At 30.6% G+C, this 19,704-nt stretch overlaps 1 protein-coding gene across 2 annotated transcripts in view; it reads right to left on the bottom strand.

The window, feature by feature from the left end:
• LOC149898657 (multicopper oxidase 3-like) overlaps positions 1-19,704 on the bottom strand; it is an 81,144-nt gene that overhangs the window by 36,185 nt on the left and 25,255 nt on the right. The window contains exons 1-2 of one of the 2 annotated variants that reach the window (XM_090115131.1): positions 17,042-17,214; positions 559-624 (exon numbers count right to left, since the gene is read on the bottom strand). In XM_090115131.1, the coding sequence (XP_089971257.1) occupies positions 559-613 (55 nt within the window). In that variant the 5' untranslated portion in view covers positions 614-624; positions 17,042-17,214. Of the gene's footprint in view, positions 1-558; positions 625-17,041; positions 17,215-19,704 lie in introns of those variants that run through there. The other variant, XM_090115132.1, reaches the window with a different exon arrangement.

The following is a 19,704-nucleotide window of genomic DNA, read 5'->3' as shown; positions in this document are numbered from 1 at the left end:
TAATCTTATTCAGGATTCAGTTTGTTTATGATCTCTGAGTCTTTATTTGTTAAAACTGTGTTGATAACGAAATCTCTGTTTACACAATTTTTTAAACGTTTATCATAAAATTATAATTATTGTAACCGAGTTTATGGAAAAAGTAACCGCTTCTCTGTATAGTTTAGTCTACAATAACGAGTTTTTGATTTGATAAAAAAATATTTATGTTCCTCAAAGAGTAGCTTTCTAATAGTAAAATATATTTTTAAAATTGATAGAGTTGTTTTTGAGTTCATTCGTTATAAACAAAAATACAAATCTTCTATCTCTATAATATTCTTGTAGATAAAGTTAACTTCCTGGCTTAGATTAGATTAATTTAATTTAAATCTGACCTTGACCTTGTCATTTTTTGTATCATTGCGCAACATGCGCATCATACTAAAACAACTAAACCGATTTAGTTGAAATTTTGTATGCAGATAATTCTATCTGCATACAAAATTTCAAGCTTGTTTAATATTCATTAAACAAGCTTTTTTATTATAGGTATACAAGTTACATTAATATACTCACATATGCTAACAGCTAACGCCAAGAACAAAACACTTTTTGCCAATATATGACACATGTTGATGAATTCTGAAACAAAGATATAATTGGGTTAAGATATTATAGTAAATAAAGTATTTTTCATACCTTTCTTCTTTTTTTAATGCAAAGCTAGAGGAAGACATAACATACCTAACTAATGACGTCAATACCTACTTTACAAATAATCAAGAGAAAGCTTAAACTTAAGCTATAAATTATATATTAAACGTGTTATTTATATCCTCAATTTAAATTTAGATACCTTTGGTTACTAAATTTAAATTGAGGATAAGAATTCAAAATAATACTATTCAAAATAATACCATAAGAATTCAAAATAAAATAAATTGAATTTCTTCGATGAGAGACTTATAGTTACTGGTGAGTATTACTGATGAGTACTATGTAAGTATGTGGTATACTGATTTATGTGTTTTATCCATCAAATATTTCTAAACTTATTGAAGTGAAACTTCTTTATCGGGTTTGGAAAAAATTTAGTGTAACATTTTTTCCGTTACGCGCCATCTTTTTCTTATCCCTACCACGTGTGAATCGACGTATTTCTGTAAAGTTGCATGAAGTTAATTATTTTTTGAAAAATAAGGTCTTAAAGAAGTTTCACTTCTTACGTGTGTACACGCACACATTTTTATTTCAATTATACTCAAACATTCACACGTCACAGCCAGTAATTATACGATAGACATTCAGTATAATGACTCACGTCATCGCTTCAACCAAATCCGATAATCCGATCGAACGGATAATGACAGTTACGTCATTTTGCTCTTCTCGCAAATATAATCTTGTTCTAACCTTGATTATTGAAAGGTGAAAGAATTATAAGAACGTGCCACTCGATTCAGATATAAACTGCCTTGGTATAGCGTGATCATAGAAAGAAGTCCTGAGTTCAGGAATCGAATCAGGATTAGGAACGGAGGGAAATAACAAAAATGTCTAGTGCAGAAATCAGAAAGCTGATGACTTACTTGTCGTAAATAAAATTGATCAGTGAAACAGATATCAAATGTAGGTATCTGTTCCATATCAATCAAGCCTATGGGACACTGTTACTTTTAAATTATACTTCTTCACTTTTTAATTATAGTTATCTTTGTTTGTTTTCTACCAGTTTCATGAAAGAGAAAGACAAACAACAAAACAATAATGTGCTTCATTGCGTACTAGGTTTTGACCTTTACATTCAGTTTCAAACATTTTAATCACTGTAATTTATTGTTTCTTCCTGCCTTAGAAGAAATAATGAAGGACACAGTACTGACATACAAAACAATCTTAAAATTTAGTTAAAAATACAAAGTTCTTTATAAAATATTATATCCTAAAACGTGCTTAAAACTAGAAAGCTAAAATTTGGAACATGGGTTATATAAAACGCAAGCATTGACAGTGGAAGAATTTTTAGAAATTTCAGCTTTTGGGAGGCAAATGAGAGTGCTTTCGTTTCAATGTATATTGTATATCCTTTTTAACCGACGTTCCAAAAACGACGGAAGGTTTTCAATTTGTAGCGTTTTCTTTTTTTATTTTAGCATTATATTCTGTACTGTCCGTATACGAACATATTTTAGTTAATACATTTGCAAATATAAATAAATGTAGGTATATTTGTATTTTAAACGTTTAAATAAATTACCATATTATGGCATGTTTTCTCTTATTAACCATATCCAAATATAGCATTCCCGTTGCATACAACAGTTCGCCAATCAGTCGAGCATCAGACATTAATTATTATTATTACCCGGCTATAAAAAGTGCTGAAATCGTAAGTACTTATTATCAGTAAGTTACGCTCTACTTAAATTGAACGGTTAATACTTAGCGTGGAGACCCATATCACTAGACTTTGTATGATGTTAAACGTTATTTAATGCAATTAGCTTAATAATAGAACGACTTTGTTCATTAGTCACGACATTTAGTTGAGTAAAGCAATTTTGTGTATTAGTCTTCATTGAAGATCTAAAGGCTAAGCTTTTAGAAGTAATGCTGAGGAAGTAAACACTAAATTACATTGTTAGGATGTTTATGAGAAGCTTTGAGATTAAGGTAAACAAATTACTGGTTAAAATCATTTATAAGGTTCCGTAAGGGTAAAACGGAACCCCACTACTGAGACTTTGCTGTCTGTCGGTCGTTCGTTTATTATATAACATTCTAATCTCATTTACAAGTAATCATGTAAATTCATTAAAATAACAACAATTAACATTGCAAATTTAATAGTCAATAACATATGTAAATAAATTGAGAATGTCACAAAAACAAAAGTCACATGATTGAGATGCATCGCGTTCCGTTGAATGACCTCGCGTCTTATTCTGGAAATTTCCTTTTTATTTATTTCATTAATATTATTGGTATCTTAATTTTGGTTTTTAATCAATCCATACTTGGAGTATAAAATGTCGGTTTACAATATGTAATTTGAAGAAATAAAAAATAGTTCTAAAGTAATTTTAAATCTATGTATCATATTATATGATACAGTTACTCTATATTAACGCTTATAATCAAATAAAATATATTTATTGTACTTTTTTCCAGTTTTCTAAGTCCTAGCAATAGAATTACATTTTCATATAGGTACCATAAATCACAATGAAACCATGTTTGCTCTACTAATCCACAATGATCATTTATTGATTAGAGTCACGTAGAATACATTAAGTATAATTTTATGGTTAATAATGCGCAATAACAGGATATTAATTTCAATTGCTGCGACATTTTAATAGATATGTGTTATTTTATTAGACATTAACATTATATAGTCCATTACAATACGTAATTATGTACATATTAGTGCATTTAAATTAAAGTAAATCGTGCTTAATATACTCATATCAATTATGGTTTGGAATACATTTTAATGAATTACAACAAATGATTTATTTTTAACAAGCGAAACGATATTATATCAAAATAAAAACGACCTTACAGTTGTTATTTTTTTTATTGCGAAATATTTGTATGTCTCGCAAAAAAACTACAAGTCACAACAATATTTTAACAACGTTCTGAAACCTTCAAACGTCACAAACAAAAACGACATCGTTTCGAAATCGCGGCAATATCTCGTGTGATCAGAATATTCCCGCAATTCTCGTACATGTTACGTCAAATGACTAAGTGTGTCAATGACGTCCATTTTATTCGGATTTACGTTATCAGATTGTCTTGTTCATATAAATTATCAAAACACGGCTTTTTGCTAATAAATTAATAAAGCAGCTGATAAAAGTTACGGGGATTTGAAATTTATATGCGTGTTTGTGATTTTTGAAGGATTATTCTGTAAATTATTTTGGGTTTTTTAAATTAAGCATTGTACCTAAGTAATAAATTATAATGATATCATGGTAATTTGTAGCGTATAATTAGATATTGAAGAAACATCCTGTTTATAATTTTTGCATACAAATACACATTGTTAATGAGGTTCTAAGTTGCATCCACTTTGATGAAAAGTCATGGTCAAGCGCAGAAGGTCGTTCACCAATTTGATAGTAATTAATGAATAAAAAGTTCATTTCAATTTTGGTATACTTTGCATTACTTAAATAATAATGAATAGAATATATAATATAATGTATAGTTTATTTCGTTTTTTCTTCCGTGTATCGCTAATAATAATACAAAGAAGATGTACATAAAAATTTATTGTGTGCATATTTGAAATAAATAGGGTACGAAACTACGAAACTAGGACCAATTCGAATAATTATATTCCAGAAAGTTCTACAATCTACATTATTTATGTGACGAAGGCTATATTTATTTAATTTTTGTTTTTACTCCAGTTCAAGCCGGGACGATCAGTTAGTATCTATTATAATACTATCACATAATATTTATTATTATTTATTTAATCATTTATTGTACCACACCATTTAATATTACAATGTACAGTATAATCTATATTTGTATGGATGCGAAGTACAAAAGGTGACCTTATCGCTTAAAAGCGATTTCTTCCAGGCCAGCCAGGCCAGCGATTTCTTAATATTATGTTATATAATGAAGATGACAAACCATTTGTGGTCATTATATTACTAACCTAACCAAACAGCCTTTATTGATACAATGATATAATAATTGCTTCTTATAGGGTGGGTGTATACTAGAACATGATCTCAAGCATTTCGTCATGTTCGATGTACGAATGCTCGACACTCTGTTCGGAGAAATACTCGCAAAAATATGCATTATTAACAGTTATATTATGTACAATTGCATTTTACCGTTTCACACATTTCTTCGTAATACGTTACAGTAAAGTTGGTTTTTAAAATTAGGTTGTAACAGAATTTGGAGCAGTCTTCGAAAAGCGGTTGCATACAATTTAAAAACTCTTATCTTACAAGTTAATGCTCTCGCAAAAATTTATTGTGTTACAAGCGAATGCTAAAGTTAATTATTTAGCAAATGATAAAATATTTTGATATTTTGCAAATAAATGTTCTAGTCTGGCAGCACCTTTACAATTCGCATAGCAACACATTCGACCCGCGCGAACTTTCAATAAGCTCATCGATTCCGAGAAGCTCTAGTGCGTCTGAACAGTTTTATTTGTAATCTGTTTAAAAATTAAAAGAAAAAAGTTTTTACACTTTAAATAAACAAGCTGGTAAGCAACTGGTAAGGGGATTTTTTTTTATCTTGATAAACTTAATTAATTGCTTAATTATTATGCTTATATAATATATCATATTTATATATAAACAGCAGCCTAAGTGTTCGGTCTAAATCTTTAATTTACATTACGATCTATGCATGTGCAAATTTTAAAGGGAAAACCAACGTCTATTCTAAAGGTGTATGCAGCAAAACCTAAGTAATAAGTATGTAATGTAAGACAGATAAAAAATTAATAGTTTGTTTTCACATGAATTATCTAGACAATATATATCATCATTCACAAACATTAAAAGCACGTTATGGTGACCTTACAAACCCTTTATAATTTAATCGTAAAGAAAAATACACAGTCTTTTATCTACATAGTACGAATATACGATAATCATTTTAAATACTATGTCTATTTTATGTTTTACGCTAAGCACATCGTTCATTTTAAATCGGTCAATAACACTTGCTATGACATAATCGTGATGTTTCAGTCTATGCGAAGTTTAAGTTTTCGTTATCATTTTGTACGCGTTTTTTTATTACAAAACTGAAGGAACTATTCGTTATAAACCACTTATTTCAAATGTTTGATTGCCAGTTAAATATAGTCCAGTTTTGGTATCAGCCTATTAAAAAAATCGTATTTTATTAACAGACTTTTTACGGAGAAGAGGATTTAGAAGCGTTTTGTACAGAGCTTGTGTTATGATTTTTAATTATTTTCATTTCTTCTACGACTTCTTTTGACTCTTACGACTGTAAAGCCGTATAACCAACTAGGAACATCGCATAAGGAAGTTATTTCCCATACATCTTACTTTGAAGGACCCGATTAAAAAACAAAGATACCTTAACACTTGCTTAACAAAGGTAAAGATACTTTCAATGACAAATTAAATTTCAAAAGGCATACTACCGGTTGCCATGGTAATGCCCTTCATGATAGTAGTTACAATTGAATTTGATACTTGTTTGATGAGCATGAGTAATATTCGAGACATGGTTTTCCTATGACTAGTTTCAAGGCGAATTATTTTGATGCATCAAAACTAATATTATCTTCATGTTATTTGGTTTTTGATTAGAGTGTCTGTGTGTCGAACACATATCTAATATGAAGTCGAATATTACAATTTAATGTGTTTTCTTTTAGTAGGTATTGTTTGTTTTAAATTTCAATTTAATAGGGTCTGTATTTTTATATTGAGTGCTTTATTAAGTTTGTTGACGAATATCTCACACAATAAGAGAAAAGTTAACAACATTAAGAATTATTTGGTCCACAAGGTCGAAATCCAAAACCACTTACTCAGAAAAGAAATCTTCTTACAATCAAACAGAGGATGATCAGGTATTCCTTAGAAATGGTACACATACATAGAGATAATTCAATATTCATAATGAACATTACAGTGAAACAGTTTCAAACTTCAAATGCCTTCCGAGAAATCCCATATAGAAATCCTGAATCTCTGAATATGGAGTCGAAGCTACAACTCAATATTATTTGAGATAATGAACTCTAATTGGTAGATAATCCTAACTTAAAATATGAAATATAGTCATGAATCATGATGGTAGTTCTTTAAAGCGAGATTTTTTATATGGAATATCTTATATATAAAATTCTCGTGTCACAATGTTAGTCTGCATACTCCTCCGAAACGGGTGGACCGATTCTCATTAAATTTTCTGTGCATATCGGGTAAGTCTGAGAATCGGCCAACATCTATTTTTCATATGTACCACGGGCGAAGCCGGGGCGGACCGCTAGTCTTATATATAAAATTCTCGTGTCACAATGTTAGTCTGCATACTCCTCCGAAACGGGTGGACCGATTCTCATGAAATTTTCTGTGCATATCGGGTAAGTCTGAGAATCGGCCAACATCTATTTTTCATATGAACTACGGGCGAAGCCGGGGCGGACCGCTAGTCTTATAATAAAATTTCCTTAACCCCAATAAAAAAGGTCCAGTCAGCGAAACTATCCGGAAATTAACAAATAAATTTGAATGAATTACACTACAAATCCAGTCTAAAATTTCATAACATTTTACCAGCTAAGAGCATGATCCAAAGCAAATATTTTCCATCATTAGGGGTCACGTAAACTTTTTTCCCGCATCGCCATGGCAACCCATAATCAAACTGTCTGAATACAAATTAGTTACATTATATAATTGTTTGGAATAATAGCAGGATATCTAAATCACGTGGTGAGGAGGAACCGCTTCAAGGCCAAGTTGAAGGAGGTCATGGCAGGATAGAAGTAGTGATGCAATATTATTTGTAGTTTGAAGTGCTCTTAAAAAATGTGTAGATGAAAATGATTGTATACTCGTTGTATGTTTATCTTGAGTTGATCAAATTTTATGCTAGCTCTATGAAAATAGGACTTATTTGGGCTACGTTAACGTTTTACGTTACGTAAAATAATGATAAGTGCTTATTTACCTACTCTTAGTTACTTATATAAAAATCAGTACCGGAAATATTACCTATGTCAAAAATAACCCAAGTAAGGGCGCGTTCCCACCGGGTCGTGACGACAGATAATCGTGTAGTTTTAAGTGTCGTGGCTTATATGTTTAAATGGAGGTGTTCACATTTAGAACGACACAATTTACTGTCGTCTACAACAGTTTTTGCAGTGACGACACTTTGTCGTGACAGTGGGAACGGCAAGCACGACAGTCGTAAAACGATAAAAAAATCGTGGACGGCAACTCTATGTAGACGAACACGTGTTTTCCCTTCCCTCTCGCACCCGCGCGCCCCTCGTGTCTGTACTCGGTTTGCTTTTCCCAACCCAAGCGAACGCAGAGGCGACTAGATTTGTAGCTTGCTGATGATGCGAGCGATCTTAGCGATCCAATGGGAACAGCTAGATACGACAGTCGCTAAACGATAAAAAATGTTGACGACAAACAATCGTTATAATGGGAACAGGTAGAGACTACAGTCGTCGAACGATAAATTAGTCGTTACGACATAGTGGGAACGCGCCCTATATGTTTTTAAAGTTAGAATTTTTGAAGATAGGTACAATTTTTATTCCATGCGGACGAATACATAAATAATACACAAAAGAGGTTACACATAGTTAATAGTACCCGCATTATTTTCAATAATGAACCTTTACAAACGATTTTCTACGGTGCGCGTAACATTTTAAAAAGAATAATTCAAAAAAGGTGAATGCACTGAAAAAATATTTTTGTATACATCATTTATAATACCTACATTATATTTTTACTTGCTTATTCGTCATGAACACCATGAAGTATTAAAATATGTAGTTTTTAAAACAATTCCAGGGTTATGGCGCTACACGACCTATATAGCTGTCATTTTTCCACACTGTAAATAATATATCATGGTAACCCCCTGGATAAAAAAAACTAGTTTTCAAATACTTCTTCCGTTTCCTAATCTTCATAATTTCTTATCTGTGCCCATTTTGGCGCCAACCACATTTGAAATGGTAGAATGCGCGCGGGTTTTGCCCGTTGAAACTATATACCTACAGGGCAGACGGGTATTGACTTTTTTAAATAAAATATGGCATGAGTCATAGCGGCTATCCCAGACATTCTTTATCAAGATTAATAGGTAGAAAGATCGTTATTTTTTTCCTCTAATTGAATGTACGGTCAGCATAACATTTGACGTCACTACTACCTTATATGATAATTTAATTTTTTTTAAATGTGTTAAGCTGTTCTTTATATGAGATTAGATAAATGAAATGAAATGGAATTAAATAAAATAAAATGAAATAAATTTATTTGTAGGTACGGACTACGGGTAGTGTCAAGTAAATATTTTTAACCGACTTTAAAAAAAAGAGTTATCAATTCGGACATCTTATTTGGACCTATAAATGTTATATTGTTCTAATGCTAAGGTAATTAATTTTTTTGAAAAAATTTGATTATTTTTTAATAGTCATACAATTATATTATATGATGACTGCTAATTTTTTAATGAATTTAAATATTGAATTTTAAGGAAGGCCAGCTAGAAAAATATATTTTATTTAAATAACCGCATTATTCAGCAAATTATTAAAAAATAATAATGCACGTCATTACAAATTTCAATTTCAATATTTCACCCTACGAAAAACGCAATTAAAGGAAAAATTTCACTCTAATTACAATTATTTTTGCCAAAAGGTTTGTCCTCATATAATCTAACTAGGGTAAAAGTGGGATAGATGCCCCACTTTTTGAAATAGCCTCATAATTTAAAAAACATGAATCTTATACGAACACTTTGTATGAATATAGCTAGGTTAATTATCTGTTTTGAATTACTATATATATTTTTTATCCTATCATTTATAGATAATGTGTAATAAATATTTTTGTAGAACACCTTTTTTGAGGATAGATGCCTACCTAGTTGGATAGTTGCCCCACCATGAAAATACTAAGGAGGATAGATGCCTGCAGAGTGGGATAGATGCCTGACATACTCTATAAACGCGAAATCTAATAAAATTAATATGATAAACCAGCAAATGTCAAGTTCACATAGTTGTTCTGTTGTCCAAGAATATACTTGCGCTCGCACTCCTTCTTTTCTTTTGTATTTTCGTGGCGTGGTTCTCCTACAATCAGTATAAGGGCAGATCATTAATAAGTAAGTAAACATAACAAAAAAAAGCAAATTAAACGAGTAAAATCGGTTAACATAGAGAAAACCTCTGACGCAATCAGGTAAAAATATAAACAGTACCTGTGATTATCGATACTAACATGTACATATGTATTGAGGGATAGATGCCCTTAGAGGCCCCTAAGGGCATCTATCCCTCGAAAAAAAAGGGGCAACTATCCTTTTTGATAAGGATAGCTGCCCCAGTAGTTTTTTTATTAAATAAAAACAAAAGAGCCACTATTTTCACTTAGATTTGTACTTAATGAACCAGTGTATAGACATAATAAGAAATATAGTGAAATTTATTAATACTTATAAAGTTATGCAAAGGCAAATATCAACCTTTTTAAATTTTAACGTGTTCGTGAAGTTCGCCGCCGATATTATAACACGCACTAGCGAAACACGTCTTCACCAAACAACAGCTCATGCGTACACGAGGTGCGGGGTGATAGGAGCTCCTATTTAAATCATTAATTCGTAGTCAGGACTCTGGGAAGTGAGGTTTTTTGAAAATGGGGCATCTATCCTAGTGCGGCATCTATCCCACTTTTACCCTACATTTAATTTGAGCCAAATAGCTTGATTCAACATAGTGTAAAGAATAAATACTCACATTCTTTTACATAAATCAACACATGTATTTTATGGCAAATGACAAATAAAATTTAAATTAATTATATGCTGACCGTACTTCAATATAGTCGGGTAACAAAAGGGCAAGGCGACCGGATCTCTATGGGAAAATGCACATTTAATAAACATGTAGTGAAAGTTATTTGCATTCCTTTATTTGCGGATTAATTATTTCGTGATTAATAATACTTTTGCTAACTACATTTAAACCGTTTATGAACATTATAATCACCTACCTAGTAATATGGTCACGCAATTTTACTTACTCTATTTTTGTACATTATTTTTATAATAAACTAGCTGTGCCCTGCGGTTTTACTCGCAGTGCTCCGCTCCTGTTGGTCTTAGCGTGATGATATAGGTATATAATATAATAGATTTCTCGATAAATGGGCTATCTAACACCGAAATAATTTTTCAAATCCGACCAGTAGTTCCTGAGATTAACGCCCGTTCAAACAAACAAACTCTTCAGCTTTATAATATTATTGTATAGATATAGACAGTGACTTTTATATAATAAAGTATGGCCCACATTCTAGGCCCTTTTACCTTTATGTAATTTAAGTACATAATTACGCTTACATAAATAATTTGTAGGGCAAAGTTAAATTATATAATGTTGTTTGTAAACAATATATTATGTGAGAAAGAAAACGAAACGTATTGATAAGACGTTTTAAAAATGCTTATATAAATAGAGGTTATGTTTATAAATATATATCGTGAATATTTCCTCATAATATAATTATTGCAATATTGAATTATCCCTGATAAGACGATTACAATTTTGACCTCATGAATCATGATTCATCTGTAGAACTTTGAATATTCGTTAGTACGTCAGTCCCGAATCAATCAATAAAAAATCTGAACAATACTCGACTTCGTTTTTTATATATACACCATAAAGAAAATTAACTTCAGTACAAACCGAGTTTTTATAAGCTTTAAAACAACAATATTGAGAAGGATGCGAATTGCGATGCTGTCATCATTAAAAAACACTTCTTTACATTGTGTGAATTTATCTTGAGATTTCCCGGAGTAAAAATAAAAAATATTAACACAAAATACCATCGTTATCATTAACGACATTTGCACGTGATTTTTGCATTTCAAATATTAAAAATTATTCAGCATTCGCATATTGAGATACATAAATTTACGATAAATAAGACTGTTAAACATATTCCTAGATTAGGTAGCAAATGTGATGACAAATATGTATATTATACCATTTTTATCTTATAAGAGCTTTTAAGTGAGAGGTTCAGGGTTCAAGACTCTCTAGTCACGTGCGTGCACAAAACTAAATTAAATTTGGTGAAGGAAAACATCGTGAGAAACCTATCCAAAAAGCAAAAACTTTGCTCAATCTACACGTGAGGAGGCTGATTATGCCTTAACCTTCATAGCCTGTGTTCCTGCAGTGAGAACCGATATGATGAAATGGCCTGATGATATCCTTCTATTGTTATACGAAAGTGTTTTGTTTATCTTCCTCGTTAGAACCGCGGGCAGAAAACTTTTTGTAATGGGAATTATCCTTTGACAAGAAGGAAGAATATATATCTATACTAATATTATAAAGAGGAAAAGTTTGTAATTATGTAAGTATGTATGTATGTATGTATGGTTTTCACGCATAAACTACTGGACCGATTTCAAAAATTCTTTCACCATTAGAAAGCTGCATCTTCACTGAGCAACATAGGCTATATTGCATTTTCAAAAAAAATAGAGATCCGTACCAAAAATGCAATAATGTAACCCAAGGTGTAAAAAATTCCATAATAAAAATGCTGTCATCGCGTGCGCTGCGGAATCTATTGAAGATAGAACAAACAAATGTTCTACGGTATTATAGAATGGATCAATATCTACAAGAAAGTCCGCGATACCATATGTCCATCTTCAGTAGTTATGTTACTACAACAACTTTTTACGTTTTCAAAGTAAATAGAAGTGCCGTCAGTAATCAAACCATATTATCCATACACATATATTAATCCTTATCCCATTAAATGATGTTTTATTATAGACTGTTTCAATACCAGCAAAATACTTTTTAAATTTAAAAAATTGGATATTCCATTCAAAAGATATAACGATTTTTTAAAAGTGTCAATCTACAGAAAATAGTAGGTATACTGTTTGATGAGCAGGCGTAGTGCGGGACGGGGTGAAGGTGTTTTCACAGATTTTCATGTGATTAAAAATTAAACCTATAGTCCGACGTAGACTTTTCACTGTCACGATATCGCTATCTATGCGGGTGAAACCGCAGGGCATTGCTAGTATATATATATATATCTTTTTCGCTAGTTAAGAAAGCTAGTTATGTTTATTAATCATAAACATAATATTCATCAATAATTAATTGAATATACTAAAACTGTACCCCGCATTTACTTAATACTTACAACAAAATTTGTCCGTATTTTCGCTATGTAAAAATATGGAAATCGTATTTAAATCTGCAGAGATGTTGGCGGACAAACGAAAACTTTGCTTCTATACCAACTATCGTTCAACTGAACTAGACATAGCGGAGACGGCGGTCGTGTTAAGAATAAATTATTTCATAATAATACAATAAAAAATGAAACAATTATGAAATAAAAATATTGAGAAATGATATCTACGTATTTATTTTTTCAATAGGCATATTTTGAATAGGAGAATATTTTTTTTAAGATAAAAAAGTGGATTTGATTGTATTGTTTAAAAATATTATTTTAACGTATATCGGGATGTAGGTACCTAAATATCATACCGACGTGAGATTTCCATCTTAGGTACTGCGCATGTATGTTAAACAATGCATAGCTTAAAAACATCAAAATTTGAGCAAGTTTTTAACTAGGAATAAAATGATTTATTATTATAGAACAATTATTAATCACAATAACCATTATTAAATTATAATAATCACTCCCTGCCACGTCTGTCTAATCTCGAATCTATGACCAACTTGAGCTTCATAGTAGTCTTTTGTTCGTAACTTGCTTCTAAGTGCTCAGCCCTTGACGAAGTTACACAATATGTTTACAGTTCAACATTACTTAAGATTATCATCACACATTTTCTCAGAGGTCAAGATTTTCCATTTAGTTCAATTGTGAAATAATTGTAATATTCACGGGTTATGTATAAGATTATTTTTGAATTGAATATTCTTTAGGCGCGTTGAGAGTAAAATTTCAAGGTCGCATCTTGACAATACCGTCATGTCATGGAGTAAGGCAACGATTTTGGTACCTTTGAATCTTGCCAAAGAAGTTTCACTTCTGACACGTGTGCTCGACGCACACCTGCCCCTTTTTTCTTATCTTATAATGGATGTTGAATGTTGATCTTGAATAATATGTAATACTCAGTGGATCATCTCTTGTGTATTTTAGTGTTCCTTCTACGTATCGATAAATATTAAATTGATGTTTTCATATTTTTGCAGCTTTGTTTTTTTTTTTTGTCTCATATTTATAGTCATTTTTAGATTTATAGAAATTTTGGTTAAACATACAAATAAAAAAATTCTTAACATAGTATTTTGTTTGTCAACAATTCGATACATTATCATCTGGATTAAAATAATTTCATCTTTTCCCCATTGTATTTATATCATATAATTTATTGAGGGTTTCTTTGCAATAAAATATAAGGTATCAATTAATTATTAATTGTTATCGTGATAAGGATAATTATGTAGCGTTATTATAAAATTCTAATACTACTATTGCAAATTCGAAATATATAAGAGATCTTGTGAAATAAGCGTGAGCGAAGCCGGAAGCAGTAAGATAGTTTGAAATATAATGTTTTTGAGAGTCAAATATATTATTGATTGATTTGACCATCTAACGTTTTCTTAATAGGTATAATAGTATTATTGTTCAACTAGATTCATATATGAAAAGAAACACATCACAATTCACAAGCAATATCATATATCATCATCACTACATAGTATAAAACCAAGTCGCTTTCTCTGTCCCTATGTCCCTTTGTATGCTTAAATTTTTAAAACTACGCAACGGATTTTGATGCGGTTTTTTTTTTAATAGATAGAGTGATTCAAGAGGAAGGTTTTAGTATATATGTAATTTATTAGGTTTTAGACAAAGCGGGCGAAGCCGCGGGCGGTAAGCTTGTATTTCCCAAGGAAATAATATAATTCAAGCCCTCATAAGCCTATACAAAGTATAAAAAATTACAATTAAAACGCATAATAAAATTATGATAATTATAACAACCGCAATCGAAAATGAGCTTATCTTTAAAACAATAGGCACAACCCTACAATGATCTATCAGGAAACTAAAACCACATTTTAATTCAATAAAAAACAAATTGATGTAAATTAACATAATTGCATAACGAACGGAGTTCCATGAATGAATTAACGTTATTTTATAGATACCGGTATTTGCGAAATACCGATACCATACCTATGAATCACATACAAATTATTATTCTACAGGTTATTTCCCCTGGAATTTCTCTCACGTGTGATCACCTTTTCCTTACCGAGATTCACGTGAGTGTCTAATTAACATTATGTTTTTATTTAATTTTTAATTTATGTTTAATGTGGGGGAAAACAATTTTAATGTATGCGGTACTTCTGTTTTACCAGATTTGTGAATTGGTTTTTAATATGACGTCTGCTTGTGCGCGTTTTGTTAGAACTCATAAACTGTTAAACCGAATGCTATAAAATATCATGCTAGGTTCATGTTTTCAGAGCGAAAATGATGAATAAAGGGTTTTTGTATGAAAAGAAAAGACTAATCACATTGTATTTTCTAGTGTTTGATTTTACGCGAGTATTATACATTTAGAAATTAAATATTTATTACGGATTTTAAACGCGATTTATTCATTTCATTATTTCCCGACGTTTCGAACTTTGCAGCGAGCGTGGTCACGGGAAGTGATATTATAGCTATATAGACAGTTATTCAAAAAACAATAGTATAGGAGGGGTAATAGAAATTTTTTTAATTAATGAATTAATCGCGTTTAAAATCTTTAATTTCTATACGAATCACATCGGAAAAAAATATTTAATGAATTAGCATGAGTCACACGCGTAACACGCAAGTTATGTTATTAACCCCATGAAAACTTTTATAAGCTTAATTATAATTATTATTCTTGATGTTATTTTCCAGAAATTCATATGTAGTATTTTAAATACCATATTCCCGAAATCTTAACTTTTAAAATCAACTTATGTTTGGATGGAACAACACATTTTATATTTGTAGATATGGGTACCTCTATGCTTTTTTTAAAGATTTCGTTTCTATCTTTTGATAATTAATGTGTTATTACCTACTAATTAATAATATTGAATTATAAATTTTGAAAAGAAATATGTTTTACTTTCCTTCATGCGTTAACATAAAAACGTTCAATAGATCGATTCCTAGGCAACATTCTTAGACTAGATTCCTAAACTAAACGTATTACAAAATTCCCAGACATTACTTTTTATTTACGAATGAATTTGCATCATGTTCACTTAGATGGTTTTAACGAAAATATAATTTTTTATTAACCGACTTCAAAAAAAGGAGGAGGTTATTAACCGACTTCAAAAAAAAGGAGGAGGTTATCAATTCGGCCGGTATGTTTTTTTTTATGTATGTACACCGATTACTCCGAGGTTTCTGAACCGATTTACGTGATTCTTTTTTTGTTCGATGCGGGATGGTGTCGAATTGGTCCCATAAAAATTTTATTCGGATAGGCCCAGTAGTTTTTATTTTATGAGCATTTTTGTCTGTATTTGTAAATGTTGCAAGTGCAAGTTTGAAGTCGGTTGTTTTTAACGCAGTTATCACTTGCTTGTATTATTATTTATTTTCTTGTCAATGACAGAAAACTGTCAGCGTACAGATAATTAAATCATAAATTTGACATAAATATTTAGCACAGATAAAAAATTCGTCGTGGAATTCCACAGATAATTAAAAATAGTACACCTTGAACATAGAGCCTTGCAAGTAAAATGTATTTGGATATCTTAGAAGAGTGGTCAAGGATTTTACTAAAAGTACAGTTGTTAGTCAACTAACCGGTCAGAGAATAATATATGTAATAGCTATGTTAATGTGCAGTGAGAGTGAAATAATTTGGGCCAGCGTTAGGTGCATTAATCAAAAGTTTTGATTGGAATTTTATTGCATTTGCAAATTGCATTAGTTTGGATACAATATTATATCTTTGATATGCAAATTTTGATATGCATGAAGTTATTAAACTGGGATTTTATTAATAAACAAACGAAAATAAAAAATAAATAAATCGTTAGTTTAAATAAATCGAATTTCTAATTTTCTTAATTCACATCAATTAATATTGAAATATTCAATTTTTAATAATAAATTTATATTCTACTTATTAAGAGTATTTAATAAAATTAATGAACACCCTTAAAAATTGAAAAAAAAAACAAATCACCTCAAAATATAAAAATAAAACTTACATTTTTAAAAACTCGAAACGCCGGTACACAATCCAAAACCGAGCATGCCAGTTAGAATTTAAAAACAAACCACGAATTATTATTAAAACTTTTTTTTCAAAATATTATTTTTCACAAATTTCGAACTCCAGCGTTCGATTTTCGCGCTCGCCCGCGAACGCTACATATGGTCTGTGGACGGTAAATGACCATACAGCAGCCAGTATCACCTGCTAGACGCATCTCAGCCGTGATGATAAGTGAAAGGGATACGTCAAATGCATCACGCTAATTTAGACATTATGCCAATGCTATAGATGCGATAACAGTGGAGTTTATACGAATGTCGATGTATTCTTGGGCGGAGTGGTATACGCGACCTTGGATTGAGATAATGTTTTGGGGAATTTCGTTAATTTGCTAATCTTAATTGTACTTTCTGCTGGTTAAATTTAATTAAATATTAACCATGGATTATCCTGATACTGAATTTTTTTTTATTATGTAGTGCATTCAGGAAAATAAGGAATATGAACATTTAAAATGTATTATGCCAGTTAGATACATTTCTTTTAATAATAACAAATATTAATTTTATTCATAGAATTGTGTTCTTAGTGCAGTTGTTGTACAGATTTTTACCAATATTATTACCGAAATTTAATTTAATTTTTGTTTTGATTTGTATGTATGTATGGTCGATTATTAGGTACCCCTGTGGGTTTATACCGCACATGAAAGCAGTCTACGCATCGCAATAGAATCAAATATATGCTTATGATGATGAGATAATTGATATTTCCAACTTCATCCAAATACGTTTAAATATAAATTATAATTAAGAAATGTATAAGGCGCATATAAAGCTTAAGATTAACATTGACTAGAAAATCTCTATTCATTACATTAATTGTCTATATGCAACTTTAGAAAACCACGTTTGATTTAAATTTTAACATACCCATTATCCTCTTCATCATTTAATCCATAGGAATATTCCATCAAAGAAAATTTTCCATACAAAAGAAGTTAACTCGCATACAAATATTCATCACTAGCTTCCGCCCGCGACTCCGTCTGCGCGGAAAAATTAAGATTTATTTTTATTCTACGTATTTTTTCAGGATAAAAAGTATCCCATTTTATGCTCAGGATAATAAGGTATAATTATACCAAGTTTCATCGAAATCGAACTGTTAGTTTTCACGTGATACCTGAACATACAGACAGACAGACAGACAAAATTTTTTTTATTCACTTTCGGTTTGGTATCGATCCAGTAACACCCCCTTCTATTTATTTTTTCAATATTTTTAATGTACAGAATTGACCCTTCTACAGATTTATTATGTGTTTTATTTATCAGATTAGAGTTTTTTCAAAACAAATAATATGTTAATAAACAATGAATAATATTGACAGTTTCACCGCGTTCTTTTAAAATGCATTTATCTTGCGGTGCATTTAGATCAAACGAGCGAATGCTTATTTTAACCCCACTATCAACTATGTCAAATTATTTTAGTGTAAATAGACGTAGTAGTCATACTGAACAACGCTGAATACGAGTTTTCGTTGACACTAAAACATCTAAAGAATGCTCTTGCTCTAGCTCTATGTTCGTTTGTTCTAAATGCACCGTCATCACATGTGTAATTGCTAAAAAAATACACAAATAAGGCCTTAATTACATTACAAGTAACAGAATATATTATTATATTTGGCCAAGAAAAAGTAATGTAACATACCATTAGATAACTCATAGATAGGCTGACCTAGTCCGACCATGAATTCTAGTACGAGTGGTGACGAATTTTGCATACTAATGTTCATTCACTACTTAGATATTATTATATTCATGACTCGAAAAAAATATGATATAATTTTTTATAAAATATATACTTTTTTATGATTCATAATTGTAATAGCGAAAAGGGCTCTATGTTGTAGCTTTTCAGAAAAAGTTATTAAAAAGTGTTAATAATTTTATGAAACCCTCCAATAAATGGCGATAATTCTTCGATTAATGATTGTTTCCTAAACAAAATTATGTCACAAAAATCTACACAATTTCAACAACGTTGCTACCACACCAATCAATTTTAAATTATCTAGACTCATTTATAAGGAACAAAAAAAATTGTTTTATTTATACCGCAAAGGTATAGTGCCCGTAGTTATAATGTAGTGTAGTCACAATTGACGACAAAAATCTACATCAGGATTCTCCAAGGGAATACCCATACTTTGGCTTTCAACCCGGACATCGAGCTTACCGGTTCTCAGGTACATATGTTAATAGTATCACAAAATTATATACATTTAAGTGTCTACTGTGTATATGTTTTATGTTATAGGCTCAAAATATAAAACTTGATACGCAATTGTAAAGTTAAGTGCTATATCATATTTTATTACATTTTTAACGTGACATATTTAAACACGCTTGTAGTTTCATCTGTACGTTTGTAATTTGTATGTAACTGATTCTTTGGACTCGATTTTGACCCATTTTTAATAGACGAATTTATCTCTACACTAATCAGTAGCAATACAATAATTTGAAATTTCATGAGTTTATCCTTTTAAAGTGTGTCTCAATCATTTTAACTATATTTATAATGTTTCATAGGCTTTTGACCTGATAAAATAATATCAACTGCATTTCTGCATTTATTTACAAA

This window comes from Colias eurytheme, chromosome 22 (assembly GCF_061535395.1).
Source record: "Colias eurytheme isolate Ceu_HAF_F1 chromosome 22, ilColEury1 Martin Lab GWU primary, whole genome shotgun sequence".
NCBI classification, from domain to species: domain Eukaryota; kingdom Metazoa; phylum Arthropoda; class Insecta; order Lepidoptera; family Pieridae; genus Colias; species Colias eurytheme.
This window is presented reverse-complemented; position numbering and strand designations above follow the sequence as displayed.